Here is a 19,910-nt window from a genome sequence, read left to right as displayed (position 1 = left end):
TCCACCAAAATATGTTAGCGTGGTTGGTTCACTTGGCACACACCGAGAGGCCACGGTAGTAAAGACATGGGCAACACTCAGGTTCAGGTAGGTTGGAACAATTCTCAACATTTTATCCATCAGGTTACGATTTATAAAGAATAAATATAGAATGTCCAGAGCCACCTCTAGCAGGGCCCTGCCCTTCAATCTATTGTAAGTTTTTAAATGGAAGCTTTAGATGAAAATGGATTTAAAGAATCTACCTGTTACCCTTCAGCCCATAGAAGAAGACTTCTGCAACCTGAACAGTTATGAAGCTCTTCCGGTGTTCCAGCTCTACGTGATGCCCTCCTTCTTCCTGGTAGTGATGATTCTCGGTCTTCCCCTCAACCTGCTCTCTCTCTGGGTTTTCTTCCATCGGCTGCGGCGCTGGACCCGCAGCACGGTGTTCCTCTTCAACTTGACCCTGGCTGACACCTCCTGGTTGCTGGCTTTGCCTTTCCTCATCAACTACCATCTGGACCATCTCTACTGGAGAGTGGGGCTGACGCTCTGCATGGGTGTGAGGATGTTCTACCACAACTACTTTTACCTCAGCATCTTCTTCGTCACCTGCATCAGTGTGGACCGCTACCTGGCCATCGTGCACCCGCTGCGTTCTGTGGTGCTGCTCAGCCGGAGACTGACCTGCCTGTTGTGCGTGGCGGCCTGGATGTCCACGATGCTCCTCAGTATACCTGTTGCTTCCATGGGTTTGATCCAAACCTGCCCTGGCAGCAACCGCACTATTTGTACCCTTTATATCCTCCTGAGCTATACCGGGGAGAGTCTGCCCTACTCCGTTCTTTGCTCCATTATCGGCTTCCTCTTGCCGTTGCTGTCCATCTGCTACTGCGGCCTGCACAGTGTCAGGGAGCTGCACCACCGGGCCTGCCGCCCTGACCCCCAACACAAACAGCGTCGCCTCCGACGGGTTCTGAGCGCAGCGCTGGTGCTCTTCGCCATCTTTTACCTGCCCTACCACGTGTGCCGCAACGCAGCCATTGTCATGCGGACAATCTACCCGAACAACCCGGCGTTGTGGCGGAATGCAGACATAGCCTTCATCATGGAGATGTGTCTCTGCAGCCTCATCACCTGCATCAACCCTCTGTTTAGTTGCTTCATAGGCGGGCATTTCAGGAGGGAGTTTCACGCCACGTTTGCTGTGGTGTTTCCACGGTGTTCCAGCGCTCAGGCAGTATCGATGATCTCTAAGAGGGCCCGGATGAAGATGAAGCCACAGCAGAGGATCTCCACTGTGACCCCTGCGTGCACAGCGCCTGCACCAGACATCTAAACTAATGATCTTGTGTCAAACAAATTGAAATCATGTGAAAAAAAAATGTTGGGAGTTTCCATTAAACAATGGAAATGAGCACAAACCACATCTGCTTACACAAACATTGACACTACAACACTTAGTTCTTTGTGAACGTAATGTTCTCAACACTAAAGGACTGAGGCTCAGTCCTGAGTCAGGTTGATGGTGAGCTCGTCCCGGAGACTCGAACCCAAACACTATAGAGATCAAGGCCAGTGAACATCCAGGACTCTTCTGCAGAGGTTCTTTGCTGCATCTGTTTAAGAGTCTTAAACTGTGTCTGCACCAACTCTGTAACCCGCTGAACTTCTTCAGTAAACATTGTTCGTACTATGCAAGTTGTCTCATCATTGATGATACACCTCCCAACTGAGATCAAAAAACCAAAGAGGGTTTTTCCTTAGAGTAAACCTCCAATAAACTGGTGTTGTGACCCGTGACTCCAGAAAGGTGACATTCTCTATGGGAACCAGGAGGTATTTGACTGCACAAACAAAGGTAAGCAGAAACCTTTCCTAAAATTCTGCCAGCCTGGCTGGTTTACCAAGTGTCTGTGGAACTTTTGCCTGATTATTTACCATTAGCACCAGTTCAATAATAAATATAGTTAAATGTATTATATCATGAAAAAGATGTTCAGAAAGGGAAATTGGGAGAGTTCTGGGTTGAAGGTCCTGGTAGGAGTTGGTGAAGCCCACTAAATAGGTAGTGGGGTTCAGAGAATGTTCTTGTCTGTTACAGTTGTTCTCTGAGTAAAAACCCTGTTTGGTTCTTTAAGCTCCGTTGAGAGGTGTATAATCGACGTTGAGACAAGTTGTAGTACGAACAAACTTTACTGAAGAAGTTCAGCAGTTTACAGAGTTGGTGAGGACACAACATTGGACTCTTCAACAGACGCAGCAACAAAACTCTGCAGAAGAGTTCTGGATGTTCACTGGCCTTGATCTTTATAGTGTTTGGCCTGACTCAGCCTGACGTGTATCAGTAGGTATCTGTATGATTTGCCCCTTAGGGTTGAGAACCTTATGTGGCAGGCAAAGAAAAGTGCTGTAGTATGTATGTTTGTGAAAGTACATCTGGTTTGTGCTCATTCTTATCGTTTAATGGAAATTCCCAACAAAAACTGTACATGTTCTTGGTGTAATCACGTGTTTGAGTTATAATGGTAATTAATATAAAGACAGTATACTGTATGTACCAGTGGTTCCAGTCTCCTTTATCTGAGTCCATATACTGTACATCCTGACACAACACCGCCTCTGCGTGGCTGACTGCACGCATGTCTGGTTCCACATGCATGAGCCGCGTCTCTTTGTTTTACTGTAGTGGTAAATAATAGAATTCATGCTTTATAAAAATTTAGTGAAAATCTATCACTGAACACAGCGGGTCAAACTAAAGCCGAGACATGAAGTGGATGTGAGGTCGTGGGAGGATGGATGCGTTGCGTCCCCCCTGCAGCAAGTGATTTTCAGGTGGTCGCAGCCCATCCCCATATCCTTTCAGCAATAAGTGAGAAGTATAAATGAAAGGAGGAGTGATGTTTTGTTTTTTTTTAAATGCAGTTATTGCCGTTGATAGATTTGGTGGTGGTGGGAGATGAAGGGAGGAGGGAGGAGGGGCGCCAAACGGAGCTGCTGACGGGCAGGTGAGCCTTGGACAGTCCGCGGTGCTGAACCCTCCCCCGGCTGCCGCCTCACCGGAGATGCTCACCTCAGATAAGACCGGAGCCCCGCCAACACGCACCGAACGAAGATTTCCACATTAGATTCTTCAGAAAAAGGCAGCATAATCGTCAACTTTATTTATTTTTTTCAGATTTTCTCATCGCTGAGTGGATCTTAAGATGGCACTGCGTGGATTAACATTGCGCAAGGCAGAAGCGGACTTATTTGACTGCTGTTTAGTGACTGGTAAACCAGCCCTTTCAGGCTGAACGTCTTTCCACACTTTCTCCATTTTTTTTTCTCGCACTATCTCTTCAGGATATCAAAACGTTTCCTTTTTTTTTTAAGAGATCGAAGCGCGTTATTTGGATTAACATCACAACAATATGCTTATTATTAATGCTGCTCTTCCATTTGTTATAGTACTATAGATATTTAACAAAAAATCTGGATATGGAGCCAGGAAAGGACAGAGCTTTCCCTACCACTAAAGAGGGATTAAAACAAATTGCAGGAAAGGCCCTCGGTAACCTGTACAGGTAAGAATAAATACATGTTCATTTATGTGTGGGTTTTAATCACAGCTATATGTATATATATATACAGTATATGGGATAAGTAAGGTAAAAGATCCACATATGTTAACACCACATTTGAAACGTGCATTGACTTTAAACGTGCTTATTAGTGGATAGCAGTGGGATCAGGAGGGAAATCTCTCCTTGATGAGGAGAATCACGAACAGGACGCTGGAACCGGAGTCCTGTGGCCCGAATATTTAAGGATCAGATATTTCCCTGGAGGATGATCCCCTCCACCAGCAGCTGTGGGTGTTTTTTAATAATTAATGAAACAGAGCGAGTCGTGACACAAGGTCGGAGGATATCTATTATCTCACGTATCCATCTGTATTAATCCAAGATCGATGGACTTCATATCAATTGACTCCCTGCATTCTTTATACCTATAGAAGGACGTATATGAAATTACACAGAAAAAGCAAATAAAAACCCTTAAAGTCACTAAAGACGCGCAGGATGAAAAGGTTTTTTTTTTTTTAAATTAGGGTATGAAATATGTATTAATTTTATTGTGAGAGGGAATAAAATGGTTATTGTTGAATTTTACGTCGAAATAAAAATCTGTTTTTATCCATAAATCCCGTTCACACTCGCAGCTCCTTATATATTTCATTTCCTGTCGGTCTCTGCACGCTGTTGGTTCCTTTCGATTCCCTTTTTCTCCTTCTACTCCTGCAACGTGACTCAAAGCTATGAAAGAAAAAAAAAAAAATCAGTTGCTTTCAATGAAGCTATCAGGCCTGTTATTGCTGGATGAGGCCTTCATATTTCAGTGTTCAGTTTTTAAATGGACCTCACGTCTCTTTAAATAATGTAAGCGTCAAACATATAACCAACAATACATTTTCCAGAGTTTAGACCGTTAAAAAAAAAAAAAAAAAGACCTGTAAACGATGCTGGGGATGATATTGCTGCAATGCGGTATTAAGGTCATTTCCTCTTCGTTTGCAAAGGATTCTTTCCTTTATGGAAACATGAATAATTTTAACGGGAGAACGAATCGAAAAATGCAGTTTGACTCATTTAAGAGCTGAATTTGAAATAAATGAATTGCAGACATTAACCAGGCCGTGATATATACAAAAAGAAGACTGCTGATTTCTCCTGTCCTGTTAGATGCATGGAGCCTTCAAGAGACATGCGAATAAATACACACGCATTTAAATGCAAATTTGCAAAAAATAATTTAAAAAAAATAAAATAACATAAAAAAAACAAATAAAATCGACTATTTGATGTAGAAGCAGCAGTAGTTGATTTAATACATCCGATAGTGGGCGTGTGAATGGATCCTACAAACAGCCTCCTCTCGTCGTGCAGGCGGCTGGAGAAGCGGCAGCAGCCCGGCGAGGCCATCGAGCTGACGGAGGACGGGAGGCCCGCGGCGGCCCCTCCGCGGAAGGGGCCCCTGTGTGACTGCACGTGCTTTGGGCTCCCGCGCAGATACATCATCGCTATGCTGAGCGGGATCGGCTTCTGCATCTCGTTCGGTATCCGGTGTAACCTGGGTGTGGCCATCGTCAGCATGGTCAATAACAGCACGATCCACCAGAACGGCAAGATCATCATCAAAGAGGTGACGGCAGACCCCACCCACGTCCACACCCACGACCCCCCCTCCCCACCCCCAGTGTTCCGAGGGGCCACAGCCAATAGAATGAACAGGTTTTACAGAAACCCCGTTAGAGCTGTCCACAACCTAAAATGAATTTTATGTGTCAGATTTAGCGTGAGAAGCAGTAGAATTTATTTGACTTTTATTGTAATTTTTCTTAGAAATAAATCTCCCGTGGCTTTTTTGATCGATCCCATCCTGTCAGTCCATATGCGTGCAAAATGAGAAGCATTAAAAAAAAAGAGAGAGAGAGAGAGAGATTCTATCTGATCGTCTCAAACCAAATATAATTCATCTGAAAAATGATGTAAAATTGTGTGACACGACATTTTATGTTTGTGTGTCTGAAAGAAAGCGAAATTCAACTGGGACCCAGAGACCGTGGGGATGATTCATGGCTCGTTCTTCTGGGGATACATCGTGACTCAGATTCCAGGCGGGTATATATCCTCCAGACTGGCTGCAAACAGGTAACAGCACCCCCATCACGTTTCACTTCTATTATGGGTGGGGATCACACAAAATAATTTGATTTTTTTTAAAATTTAATTGAGTATAACTGAGGTAATAAAATATTCTTGATGCCACACAACTAAAAAATAAATCTTCAGTGCACTAACAAATAATAGGTTCATTATTTTAGATATAAGTGTAATATTTGTGACAGTGGTTGTGGGTCTGAAGGAAGGGGTCTGACCCCTCAGCAGATGAACTGGGGATTTGGCTGATGCCCACCAGGCGTGCGTCCTCATGTTAATGAGCTCCCCTGAGACCACCATGTCTAATCCTTTATGTTCAGAGGCATGGCACCCTCATCAATCCAACCCATGTTTGAAATGTGGCTCTGTGTCATGATTGCAAATATGATTCCAGCAGCTTTAACGCCTTTATATTACATTAGTGGGATGCAGTTTGGAGAAGCAGAGCAAATATTAAATGAAGAACAATAAGTCAGGAAAACCTGCCGCTGGGAACCACATTTTAAACTACAAACTGATGAGGAAATCCTGTAAATGATGCAGTAGTAAATAAAAAGCGAGGAAACTTTGACAAGGTCACAGTAAAGTCCTCGTTCACTAACAATCAGATTTTTATGGAGCATAAAAAGATGCAAATGTTTGAAGAGCTTCATCACGCCAAGTCAGCTGAGCCCACTGACACCTTCTGCTGCAAACACCTCCTTTCCTCACTCCCCGGGAAACAAATGACTGCCTGGACCATTTGTATGTGTGTGTGTGTGTGTGTGTGTGTGTGTGTGTGTGTGTGTGTGTGTGTGTGTGTGTGTGTGTGTGTGTGTGTGTGTGTGTGTGTGTGTGTGTGTGTAATCTTTTTATGATTGATTTATCTTTGTTCTTGAAATGTGTATAGAATCATACAGTAACATTATGTAAGGTATTTTTTTGCATATTGAACTCTCAAATCTCTTGAAATTGAGCAGTTGGATAAAGCTGCCACGTCTCTGCTCAAATGGAATGATATGTTTTGGATAATATCTTGATCAATAATCTCAGCACACTGTTTATTCAGGGTGTTTGGGGCTGCCATTGTGCTGACATCCACCCTGAACATGTTCATTCCCTCTGCTGCCCGAGCGCACTATGGATGTGTCATCTTTGTGAGGATATTACAAGGCCTGGTAGAGGTACGGCACGGTTTGCAATCACATCCTGACCTTTTGAAGACCTGAAAATTATGCCTTATTATCAAGCTGAGAGCTAAACCCAATCCTTGATGAAATCCTTCTGACATTCTGTGTTTAACCATATTTTGCAGAAATCCTCCATTCATGATGAACTCACTGTCTTCCTATTTGAATTAAAACAGAAAAAGTGCTTTGTGCAGACCTCCTTCATAATGCTGTACGCAATTATCGGATTAGTCCCCAGACAACCCTGAATATGAGGGTTCACGTAGCTGCGGGTCCAGCCTACCATCACGGGTTCCCATTCACACTGTAACATGGAACAAAGCAGATAAAAACCACTTGATGCAGGCGGCTCCCACAGCTCAACAGAAAGGAACAGATTCCAGCGAGCGTTGCTATTATCCAACCGAAGGTCTTTCTCTTTTGTTAGTTTGTTTTGATGCGTCCTGTCATTTCAATGAAAGCTCACGACCAGAGAGAACTGCCTACGTCCAGCGCCCATCGACTTATTACTTCAAATGAAGCATTAGCATTTCAGGGTGTCTCCCACTGCAAGCCCCAGCAATTTGTGTCTATCAATAGTTGATTGTATGCCACTTAGTGGGTAATGAAGATTTAATAGGAGAGATTCAGAATTTTTTTTTTTTTCAGAAGGAGGGTAGTCTGCTTGAATTTGCACTGACTCACACCTAAGCCATTAGTCCCTATTAGAAAGGTCAGCAGCAATGCATGTCAGTTTACTTGTTATTAACTACAATTTGTCTTTGGCAAATGAGACCAGGTCACATCAATCAGGCAAAATACCTTCAGCTGTAGATTTTGTTCAGTGAAACTAAAAGTTGTCAAATATATAAATAAAACTGCCTAAAATTGAGGTGAATTAAAAAACTAATGTGAAATGATCCTCCTGTGATAAAACGTGTATTGTCACTCTGCAGGGAGTGACTTATCCAGCCTGCCATGGGATCTGGAGTAAATGGGCTCCACCGCTGGAGAGAAGTCGTCTAGCAACCATCTCCTTCTGTGGTACTAAATACACACAGTCATGTTTGTGTGAATCAGTTCTTTACTTTATCATCACGTTATATCAATGAGATGTTTCTCTTAAACGGTATTACCAAACGCTGCTCTCAGTTAGCCGTTAGGATCAACTTCCTGCTGGGTCGTGTCTGTTTCAGGATCGTATGCTGGTGCGGTGATAGCCATGCCTCTGGCTGGGATCCTGGTGCAGTACACAGGATGGTCCTCTGTCTTCTATGTGTATGGTGAGGCTGACTGAGACTGGATTTGTTTAAACACCTAAAAAAAAAGAAAGGAAAACGGTGTTTTGTGAATTTATTCTTGGCCCTCATTCAATCCTTTTGTTTCAAGGAAATCCATCAAGTAGGTTTAGCACAATCCTTCTGACCAACCAACCAACCAACCAACCAAACAACCAACCAACCAACCAACCAACCAACCAACCAACCAACCAACCAACCAACCAACCAGCCTATAAAAATGGGAGAAACTATAACCTCAGTAGAGAAAAATATCTAGTACTGTACTAACTAATGCTCCAAACAGTATGGTCTACTGCAGCCATTAGCTTAGGGCAGCTGTTTTAGCAGTAATCATTGTTTAATAATGGTTTCATGCAGACAGTTGTGGCTGTAGGTCGACTGTCAGTTGTGTAATATCTGGCTTTGAGGTCAATTTATTTAATTTAAATTCCTCCTAAGGCATTCATTGTATTCCTCACCGAGTGCATTACATATGCATTCATCATCCATCAGCTTCTTGAAAATGCACATCTACATAGTTTCACCTAATTTCTCTCTGATATCTTTGAAAACCGTGGGATTCATCCAGAACTCCACTAGAATTAAAAATAAAGTTCTGTGTGTCCACATCTGACTGCACAGCATGAGATCGGAACGATTCAGGTGTTTGATTTGGTAATGGCTCCCTGTTTATGCTCTGCTCAGGATGCCTCGGGATCGTGTGGTACATGTTCTGGATCATGGTGTCGTACGAGAGCCCGGCAGAGCATCCGACCATCACCGAAGAGGAGCGTCGTTACATCGAGGAGAGCATCGGTGAAAGTGCCCAACTAATGGGCGCCATGGAAGTGAGTTGTCAGTGTGTGTGTGTGTGTGTGTGTGTGTGTGTCATAACTCCATGCCAGGTGCTGCACGTCCAGCTGACTCTGTTCATTGTGACAGAAATTCAAGACCCCCTGGAGGAAGTTCTTCTCCTCCATGCCTGTCTATGCAATCATTGTGGCCAATTTCTGCAGGAGCTGGACTTTTTACCTGCTCCTCATCAGCCAGCCTGCATACTTTGAAGAGGTGTTTGGCTTTGAAATAAGCAAGGTAAATAAATCCCTTATAATGTGTGGTGTCAGCTCTAAAAATATCTTCCGACATCATGCTGTCTAAGGTTCACAACAATAAAATGATAAGAAAGTTAAATAGAAGAGATCCATTAAGATCATGGATGAGCATTAGAAGACATCAGAATATAATAAAAATAAAATAAATAGTTGTCCAAATTATGAGCTTTTGATTTTGATGATTCAGATGTTTTTTTCAAAGCAGAGGAAGTTGTTGTTACTCCAATGTCAACGAATAAATCCAGCCATTTCCTTCCACATTGGGTAAGAGTTCCTTCTTGAAAACATCTGCATTCTAGCGATAAGTTAAAATCATCGCGGAGCCTCCTGGGAACAGGAAGTTACCTGTTTTATACATTTGTTCTTGTTCTCATAGTGAATAGATCAGACACACAACAGATGTTTCCAGAAAGTAGATAGACTGTTTTTGAAGGTTAGGGTTTCCAACATGGGTCTGAAGATTGCTTCTTCCCCAGAAAATGTCAACAAAATAGCCTAGGGCCTTCATTTCATTTGGTTGACACAGTTGACCACTGGCTGGTGAACATAGAGATGCAATTAGAAAATTAAGAGGCAGGACCTTTGCTCAGCAGAAAGTCAGATATTAAGTTTGACACGATTGGATCTGAGACAGAGTTACTTTCATTGCTGAGAAGTTGTCTCACTGGCTTTAAGACGAGTGCTTCTTGGTTTGTTAGGTTGGAATCCTGTCAGCGCTCCCTCACCTGGTGATGACCATCATCGTGCCCTTGGGCGGCCAGTTGGCCGACTACCTGCGGACCCACAACATCCTGTCCACCACCATGGTCCGGAAAATCATGAACTGTGGAGGTGAGAGTTTGATCACTCAGTCTGTTATAACGTCACAGAAATATTCCTCATGGCTCCATCGGTTAACTTGTGTCGTGTTGTTTTTAGGGTTTGGTATGGAGGCCACTCTCCTATTGGTGGTCGGTTATTCTCACAGTAAGGGTGTGGCCATCTCTTTCTTAGTTCTGGCTGTCGGTTTTAGTGGATTTGCAATATCAGGCAAGTGCAGAAATAATCATTTCAAATGAAAGTTTGAGATTTGTTATGTTCCAAAGGGCAGTAAACAGAAAACTAACTCTTTCCTGCAATAGGTTTCAATGTCAACCATCTAGACATCGCCCCACGCTATGCCAGCATCCTCATGGGAATATCCAATGGTGTGGGAACCCTGTCAGGGATGGTCTGCCCTCTGATAGTGGGAGCCATGACCAAGAACAAGGTAAGTCATTTTAGACCAGGATTGGATTCTTCTTAAATGGTTATGGCTCAACTGCTGGACTATTTCCTGTTCTATCCTTCCTTCACCTGTAGTGTCAGTTCAGGAGGACTGTCTGGTCTAAATAAATGATGTAGACCTCATGCATCTGATCTGGAAATAATCAACTCAATCAATCAACATTCCAATAACCCAATAGCGTAAAACCCATTTGTCAAGCAACTGAATTCATCTGAAAAGAAAAGTCCATTGCTGTAAAGGTGCCTTGTTCCAAACAAACATGTGTTCCTGCAAGTTTTTCCTTTAATATCTTAATGTTGTCTGTGGGTTTGGAGACACTGAGATAATGGGTTGCAGGATAAAAAAAATTGGCGTACTCTCAGGGGTTTTACCGGTTTTCAAACACCTGTTACAACTTGATATAAAGTCTGAATTTGTTATGGTCGATGACTGACGTAGTTTTCAATAGTCATTTTTTATTTATCTGAAGTTCAAAACGAGTCTTCTAGGAATCTTTTTCATCCTGTAGCAAGAAACACATTTGCTATTTCATTTCACTTACAGCTGAGCTAGTCTGCGTTGTTTTAATGGCTACCATCAGATTTTGATGCAACTGTTTCTAAAACCTTACTGGGATACATAAATGTATGATATCAACTTTTTCAAACAGTGACAAGACCGCATGTGAAAGAAATTCTTCATGTCTAATACTGCTTGAACCTCGGTGGAAATTTTAGGCTCAATTCTGTTGACCGAATTAAAGAAGTGAATACACACACAGTCAGGTCCATGAATATTGGAACATTGACACAATTCCAATCAAAATTGCTTCAAATGCAGACTTTCATCTATAATTTGATGGTACTTACATCCAAATCAGGTGAATTGTGCATGAATTATGTCAGTTTCTATATTCTTAAGTGACCAAAAGTAATAGGACAAACTTAATAATCATAAATCTATCTTTCACTTTTCAATATTTGCCTTCAAGTCATTTGTGGCCAATTACAGCCTGAAGTATTGAATACACAGACATCTCCACACGCTGGCTTTTATCCCTGGTGATTCTCTGTTAGGATCCAAGTGTAACTGTCTTCAGTTCCTGCTTGTTCTTGAGGATTTTCCCTTCAGTTTTGTATTCAGAAAATGAAATACATGCCCAATCATATTCTGATTAGGTGATTGACTGGGCCATTACATAACATTCTACTTGTGTCTTTAGTAACCCTTTGTTGCTGCAGTATACTTTGGGTCATTGTCCATCCGTACTGTGAAGCATTGTCCAATGAGTTCTAAAGCGTTTGGATAAATATGAGCGGATAATATTACCCAAAACACTTCATATTTCATCCTGCTGCTTTTGTGCCCAGTCGCATCAATGAAAATAAAAACTACGTAGTTCCATTGTCAGCCATACGTGATCACACCATGACACTATCACCACCATGCTTCACTGATGAGGTGTCGTGTTTTGGATCATGAGCAGTTCCTTTCCTTTATACTCTTTCCATCTCTCTGATACAGGCTAATTTTTTTCGCATCTTTCCATAGGATGTTGTTCCAGAACTGTAAAGGCTTTTTAAAAAAAATATTTGGCAAACTCTAATCTGGTCTTCCTGTTTTTGACTTTTACATCTTGTGATGAACCCTCTCTATTCACACTGGTGGGGTCTTCTCTTGATCGTTGACTTTGACACACTACTTCATGGAGAGTGTCTTGATCCAGCCAAGCGTTGAGTAGGGTTTTTCCTCACCTGGGATGAATTCTTCTGTCATCCCCTAGAGTTGTTTTTTGTGGTCTTCTGGATCTTTTGGTGTTGCTGAACTCACTGGTGTGTTTTTTTTCTTTTAAAGAATGTTCCAAACAGCTGATTTGACCACATCTAATGTTTTTACCATTTCTCTGAAGATGGTTTGCTTCACTGATAGCGACAACTCTTCTGATCTCATATTGAGAGTTGACAGTCACAGATTCCAAATGCAAATGTCAAACCTAGAACAACTCCAGAATATTTTTTACCTGTGTAATTGATGACAAAATAATGAGAAAAGTCACTCAGGTTTTGAGTCAATTGTCCAATTACTTTTGGTCCCTTAAAAAGTGACAGGCACAAAACGGATGTAATTCCTTCACCGTTCACCAAATTTTGATGTAAGAGCCCTCAACTGAAAGGTGAAAGTCTGCAGTTCAAGTACATCTAGTTAGGTATTTCAAATTCATTGTGGTGATGTATAGGGCCAAAGAAATGAGGATTGTGTTGATGTCCCGATATTTAGAGACTTGAGTGTAAGTAACTCAACCTGGCCACTGCTGCTTTCTGTCTAGACCCGGGAAGAGTGGCAGTATGTCTTCCTCATTGCATCCCTTGTGCATTATGGGGGTGTGGTGTTTTACGGGATCTTCGCATCTGGGGAGAAGCAGCCATGGGCCGACCCTGAAGACACCAGTGACGAGAAGTGTGGCTTCATTGACGAGGATGAACTGGCTGAAGAGACGGGTGACATCACGCAGGGCTACGGCGCCATGGGCGGGCCAGCTAAAAGCTACGGGGCCACCGCTCAGCTCAACGGAGGTTGGGTGCAGGACTGGGATAAGACGGAGGAGTATGTGCAGGAACCTGCAGGAAAGATGTATTCTGAGCGTGGCTACTCTTAAAGCAGACGACTGTGGTGAGTCTGCTTGAAAAGTCAGACTCTCCACCATGGATTGCACAAACAAGCATTATCGTAGATAGTTAAATCCACTCTGTGTATTCGAGTTAGAGAGTGACAGTACCAGTGTAAAGAAATAGTTCATTGCAATGCAGAACAGTCCTCATTAGATTCTCACACGTTTATCATGACATCTAGGGCTCCACTATACAGAGAGCGGTTTAAAGAAAACTGCAGGCACACACACGTCGTACTTCTTTGGCGCCCGGACCTCATCAACCTACTTGAACAACGTTGGCCAGATGACACTGCAGTCGACCATCACACATAGGGTCTATCTCTGAAGCACCACTCTGATTGCACTGAAACTATAAGTATTCTAAAACCAGATTCTATTCCGTTCCTCCAATGTGTTTTATGTACTGTAGATACCTGTATACTGTTTCTGTGAGACTTGTGAATTTTGGGTCGTTGATCTGTGTTAACATTAATATAAAAGGCCATATTTTTCATGGACAGTACCTTTTCAGGGAGATGTCTGCTTGCAAAAAAGGTCTTCTTCTTCTCAAGCAAGGCCTATAATAATAATAATAATAAACTATGACAAAAATAGCGCGAGTGAGGTTGAAACGTAGAGTTTTAGTGTGTGTTTGTTGCATGAATTTGCTCAGATCAATGTTTCAGATGCAGCCGCCTCACAGCCATTGATAGTCCTCATTCAGCCTGCTGCTTTCTTCTCAAATGAGTCTTCTGACATTAGAAATAATAAATAAAAGGGACTTTCATCATCAGATTTCAGTCGCAATGTGAGACAAATCCAAACAGGAGGCGATTGCTCAGAAGACATGGTTTATTGATGTTTGGTGTGCACTGCAATAAATTCTGTGTACCAGCCGCCACCCATCACACTCTGTTTTGTAATGTAACACTGGTTTGCCGTATCTAAGTGTAATTTTTTGGAGTCATGTGATGATCAACATTAAAGTGTGTGTTTTTACAAATTACTGCTGGAGAATCCAGCTTTAGTGCTCATGATGCAGGATGTATTGTTGCATTTTGACAGCGAGGAATGCAGTACTGTATGTGAACAACCAGATTTTGTGATCTCTTTGGTGTTTCTCGGTTGTTCTCATTGTCACCAAAAGTATAAATAGATATTGTCATGTTTGAGTGGACCACATGAATTTGTAGATGGCTCTTCCACCTGATCTTACACTGCCCGGCTCAAAAAAAAGTCACACATTCTAATATTTCATGGGACTACCTGTAGCTTTGATTGTGGTGCGGATTTGCCGCGGCATTGTTTCCACAATTTCGTACAACGTCACAGCATTTATTTCTGTCCAGAATTGCATTAATTTTTGCCCGAGTTCTTGTATTGGCGATAGGAGTCAAACCACTCTGTAAGGTCTTACATTCAGGTAGTCAGCTGACTTAATTTTTTTGCTGAATAATGTTGCTGAGCCTAGACTTGACCAACCAAAGCAACCCCTGATCATAACACTGCAATTAGCTTGTTGAAGCCCAAATGGTGACTTCTTTTTTTTTTTGGCCGGGCAGTGTATTTGCTGTTTGAACACCTTATTCCTTTGCTGTATGAAAACTTCAAGGATGTTTAAAATATATGGATATATAAGAATGTTTATTATGACCAAAAGATGCTATCGCGGCTTTGTGCCTGACATTTATGTAAAACAGATAAATGTGATTTTATGGCTTCTAATATTGTGTTTAATGAAGAGGTATGTTGATGTCTAAAGTGTTACAAAATAGCTTATCATTTTATATCTATAAAAAAATAATAACCAAAAGTGATGTTTTTGTACTGTCTTGTGTGTTGATGTGACAAACTTGGGTGCGTTCGACCATTTATTTTAAGGTCAGTTAAACATCTTCTCCAATCAACGCCCTGCATCTCCTGTTCTCTCCACACTCCTCATTAGTAAATCAATGGCCGAGGTCTCTGGAGTCCAGAGAAGAGAATTGGAACTGGTTGCTTGGTAATTGGTAAAAAGGAGAGAAAGCAGCAAAGCTACTGCTATTATCCAAGTTTACGTCCCTACAAACTACAAGACCACAGTCACCTCTAAAGAGGAGTGGGTTCTTCAATATACGATGCAGCCAATTTTCACAGAGAAGAAACAAGCGAAGAATTAGAAACACTGAAGTGACAAGTGGATTTCATATTTGCAGCGACACAACCGAGGTCAGCAGTGCGACATGCAACACATTTAACGACTGACCCAGCTCATGCATTAAATCTAATTACACGACAAATCAATACTGTTTAACTCTGGAGCATGCTGGAGTTGTAAAACAAAAATGCTTCCACTGAATAAAAGATGAAAAAATAATCGGCGAAGGTAAAGCTGAAAGTTTTCACCGCAGTTCCTATTTCATTTTTGTTTTAAAACAACAGATGAAGTCTAAAATTACTTACACAGCGCAGAAAACATTAACAGCGTTTACTTTTAGAGTCATTTTCTATTTCAAAAATTTGGTAGTATTTCATTTAACTTATGAGTGCAGTCCTGAAATAAGGTTGGATGCCTCCATGTTCCCACAGACCTCCACCGTGTCACTAGAATTTGACTCCTTGACCATGAAAGACTGAATTTAGAATTGTATTGGTTTCATTAATACGTCGATATTTATCTGAAAATATTTTACTAATTAAGATGAGCTATCGAGTTGTAATCCTGCGAACCAACAGACAAACAAACAAACGTCTGCGCTAACATAAACTTGTCAGTGAAGCTTTGCTTTAAAAGAAAAGTGATGATCCTGACTGGAATACTGACTGAAAGTGATTCATCCAGAGAAAATCATGTACATCATTTACTGTTTAACATTTTAAGAAACATTTAGGTTCAGATCATTTTAGAAAACCATGAGAAAGACTTGAAAAAATTTTTACTGAAAAATGTCAATTAAAAATGAACAAAATCTGTAAATGGAAATAAAATGGACAAATAAATGGATATAATTGGACGATAAAAAGTGACAACAGGCATCATGAATGTATGGTGCATAACAACGTGTCATTGGGCTCCACGGTGGTACATTTGTATCTGGGTCATGTATGTTCACAGATATGATATGCTGCTTCGCGAGCGTGCCAAGAGAACTGATGAGTAATTGTGAAGTCAGAGAGGTTCAGAGTAAACATAAGAGGTGACGCTCCGTTGTGTGTCTGCAGTGTGTCCAACGCTCCACCCTGCAGCCCCATAAACTGCAGCTCATCCGTGAGGTGCTTAATAATTCACGGAAACATGGCAGACATCCCTCCACGTCCATCACTTCCCCCCACACCAGGAAATGCTGGAAGATCAGGATTCTGACGTGTCCTGCCAGGAATGGGGGATGTAAGAGCAGCTTCCTGTAGTGTGTTAGTCCAGCATTAGAGGCCCGACCAGCCCGGATGATAATGTTAGCAGCTAGCCCTCAAAAAATGTACAGGTTTCCCCAGTTCCTCTGGTGGACTCTGGGATTAAGTGCAGTAAAAACCTTTTCAGCCTCTCGCAATGGATGATGACAACTCTCCTCTCACCTAAGAGAAATTGATGGACAGGCGTGGTGTTTTATTGGGGTTACGGTGTTGACCATGTACATGATGGACAGCCTGAATCAATTTAATGTGCAACAGCAGCACTGAGTCTCCAGCAGCTGACTGACGCTTCGATCACAGGAAGCAGCTCCATGTCTGAAGCGTCAGCAGCAGCGATTACAATAAATCTTGAGTTTCTCCTCCGCTGATTTGCCCACCTAAGGAGGGAAACTGTTAACGCTCTCCACCGCCTGCTTCCTAGAGCACATGTTAATTTGACAGAGGAAACAATCGTGCCACCAGTCACACGGAACGTGTTTTCTCATGCCTAACCAGCCGTGGTGCTCGCGGCTGTTGAACCGATGACACGCCTGTTGGGGCTAACTGTAATTGGATGATACCTGGTGTGGACACATCATTCATGAGTGGGAATCCTAACAGTGTTTACCTCCCTCTAACATCCGCCTTCTATGGTTTTACTGCCTCTCACTTATGATGCTGTTGGTAATGTTTGTGTAATCACCAGGGTGAGTGAAAGGGGATAGAGTAGTCGCCAATGCGTGGGGCAGGTGCAGTTTGGCTCCTGGGGGACCGTAATGGGATGAGGCCAAGATAGAATGAGTGTTTGATGACGGGGTAACACTCCTCCCCTGGGAGGCTGCCTGCATCCAATTATCCCCCTGATCCCTTCAGCCTGATCCGATCTGCACCTAAACTACACACAGTGATGTGACGCTCTGCTGGCTGGGATCCTTCATTTACAATTCACAATTCAGCATCCTCATGTTAAAATATCATGTAATTAGAACCCAAAATTTTAACGCGACATCAGAGTAATTACCATTTTATGACACCCTCCAGCGTGTCATTTCACCACCTCCGGGCAATTGAATTTGCAGACGACTCCCACGTCTCCCTGACTAATTGCTTTATTAATGGAGAGCTTGGCGCTATTACTCACCTGTAATAACATTATATGTCTGTGTTCTCCACCTGCTGCCACACATATGCAAAATTAAACAAATATTTTACAAACAGCACCATGTTTCTAAACTGATTTTTAAATCCTCCTGTTCGATTTTATTATACAATGCAAGGGGATTTACTGCAGCTACCGGTTTGTACAACAATATCTGGGAAAAAAAGGTATTTTATTTTTCCACATCAAACACATGTAAGGATGGAACGTTTAACATTAGTTTGTTTCTTTATTACGTGTCTGAGTTTGTTGGTCTGGAACATGACTGGACTGAACTGTTACATGTGTCTTCAACATATAGTTCTTATGGATCAAAGAAATGCTGCAGTGATGCTTTTTTGCAATTTGAAAGATTTTGCCATTTAATTTTTGGTGTTTCCATGACAACAACTTTGGCTGGTTTTGGTTTTGTTCGATTTTAAAGCATATGATGTGAAGTGTGTGTATTTTCTTTGGCTTATTGTACATGTTTTGCCGAAATGATGTATCGTTTGATGACTGTATTATTTCCATTTTTTTGATTTCCATGGCAACAGTCTAGCATTGAATTCAACCTCTTTCCAGTGCATTTGTATTCTTCCTTTAAGTTTGTGTTGGACAGGTTGTGTTGAGGTGACATAACATCTTTTTTTTGACTCTGGGTTAACCCGAAAGAAACCATATTCATTTATCTGTAAAGGAAAATTGGTCCACGTGGATTATAACAAAAACCAAGTGGACCACACAGCACAGGGACATTCAATGTGTGTGTTACACTGGTGTCATCATGGGTTCTCTTGGATTAAAATCAATTTCTGGAACAATCTTCTGTTCAAGAAGACAAAACAATCCTCTTTATGTGATATGCAAAATGGTAAAACATCTCCATTTTGTGCTGCTCCCTACAAGCTGTCTACCATCATACTTTTTCATCTGTGTCTATTCACAATCAATCAAAATTTACCAATGACAAACTTTACTTTAATGTCATGTAAGGGAAGCGTCTTCAGACCAGTGGGGTAAGAGTCAGACCGTCTGCATCCAATGGTTTTTCCACCATAGGTCTGGTTTGCTGTGGTTCAGCTTGTGAGGTAATCTATCACAGGTCCCTCCATCTCCCCTCCCCCATCACACAATGACAGCTTCATACCCTCCTCTCCACAGAATGCTCCTATCCTGTTTCATCACACTCACACAAAGGATGAGAGGCTGATTAGATTTTACACGATATTCTCATTCTCATGACAGAACCTGAGGTTAATGAGGGAAATATTTCACAATGTCATTTTTTACGTTCCTTTAAAGGCTTTTTTTCCCCCATATGATTCTCCAAAGGCCAAAAAACATGTCATCAAGTGTTGTTTTGTCCAATTAGCATTTCAAAAGGCAAAGATATTGTCAGATTTAAGACATTTTTTTAATATCTGGAGTCTTGAACAAGATCACTCTTTTCTTTTCCTGCTTTCCTGACAGGAGCAGCAATTCTTTTTTATTCTAACCTCCATCTCCTCATGTGTGGGAATAAAAGTGTTTCTGCAACCATAGCACCTCCCCGAGTATCTGACTGTGCAGTTTTTGTTTTGTCCTAAAGAGGACGATGCCATCTTGTTCTTCAACATTTTGTGATGCTGGAAAAATCACTCCTCTCATGCCACAAAAAAATGAATTACAAAAATCATCCCTCTTTTTCTCTCTCACAACTTTGCTGTGAAAGCCTGATTGCCAGCAGGGTCTCCTCCTCTTTTGTGTGCCTGATGATGGCAGCCACCCGTCACAGTGGGTCACAGGTGTGCAGAGGGACCCTCCGGCCTCCAGACGTGAGCCGGGCTGGAGCGGCTTAGGCACGTGCCGAGGGAGGGCTGGAGTCCCCCCCACCACCCGCCCTCAGATGACTCCCTATTTACACCACCAGATGGAGGCTGGATCTGAGTTTTAATGAATGCTGTCCTCCTCGCCCTCACCCCATCCCGGTGCAGATTGTTATCCCCCACCCACACTTAGTGGAAGGAGGACAGATTTGAATGTTTCTTTATCATCGCCTCACTGTTTTTGTAATTTTTATCTTCCAACTCAAGCAGCAGAAAAAAATCACCTCAGATTTATAACAGAAAAATGAGAACAGTGGTTATTTCCTTTTAAATGACAGGACATACAGACAGTGTAAACGTGTAGCATTGCTTTTCTTGCAGGCTCCTGATATGGAGGCAGACAGTCACACACCAGTTAGGTGTAAGGCTGTGAAGGAAAGTGAGACAGTCTTAAAATAAAAACTAAATACAC

The 19,910-nt window shown here is 42.1% G+C and overlaps 2 protein-coding genes across 2 annotated transcripts; both read left to right on the top strand.

Moving 5' to 3' along the window:
- Positions 1-66: 66 nt before the first annotated feature.
- On the top strand, positions 67-2,445 carry LOC137593407 (succinate receptor 1-like). Its single transcript, XM_068312082.1, has 2 exons — positions 67-87; positions 260-2,445. The coding sequence occupies exons 1-2, from the start codon at positions 67-69 to the stop codon at positions 1,319-1,321; spliced, it is 1,083 nt and encodes a 360-aa protein (XP_068168183.1). The 3' UTR covers positions 1,322-2,445.
- A 1,020-nt stretch (positions 2,446-3,465) lies between these two features.
- Positions 3,466-13,129, top strand: slc17a6a (solute carrier family 17 member 6a). The gene is made up of 12 exons (XM_068312117.1): positions 3,466-3,551; positions 4,914-5,169; positions 5,560-5,678; positions 6,736-6,850; positions 7,792-7,879; positions 8,032-8,118; positions 8,821-8,963; positions 9,058-9,207; positions 9,926-10,058; positions 10,146-10,256; positions 10,349-10,476; positions 12,800-13,129. The coding sequence occupies exons 1-12, from the start codon at positions 3,466-3,468 to the stop codon at positions 13,127-13,129; spliced, it is 1,746 nt and encodes a 581-aa protein (XP_068168218.1).
- The last annotated feature ends 6,781 nt before the right edge of the window (positions 13,130-19,910 follow it).

This window comes from Antennarius striatus, chromosome 4 (genome assembly GCF_040054535.1).
Source record: "Antennarius striatus isolate MH-2024 chromosome 4, ASM4005453v1, whole genome shotgun sequence".
NCBI lineage: Eukaryota > Metazoa > Chordata > Actinopteri > Lophiiformes > Antennariidae > Antennarius > Antennarius striatus.
The sequence above is the reverse complement of the archived record's forward strand: the minus strand, read 5'-3'. Positions and strand labels throughout refer to the sequence as shown.

What these genes read in the sequence shown, in the direction of transcription:
- LOC137593407 (XM_068312082.1), top strand. Translation starts at nt 67, where the DNA reads ATGGGCAACACTCAGGTTCAG. An exon ending in TGGGCAACACTCAGGTTCAG is followed by an intron (nt 88 to 259) that starts GTAGGTTGGAAC and finishes GTTACCCTTCAG; the next exon opens with CCCATAGAAGAAGACTTCTG.
- slc17a6a (XM_068312117.1), top strand. Translation starts at nt 3,466, where the DNA reads ATGGAGCCAGGAAAGGACAGAGCTTTCCCTACCACTAAAGAGGGATTA. An exon ending in GCAAGATCATCATCAAAGAG is followed by an intron (nt 5,170 to 5,559) that starts GTGACGGCAGAC and finishes TGTGTCTGAAAG; the next exon opens with AAAGCGAAATTCAACTGGGA. An exon ending in AACTAATGGGCGCCATGGAA is followed by an intron (nt 8,964 to 9,057) that starts GTGAGTTGTCAG and finishes TCATTGTGACAG; the next exon opens with AAATTCAAGACCCCCTGGAG.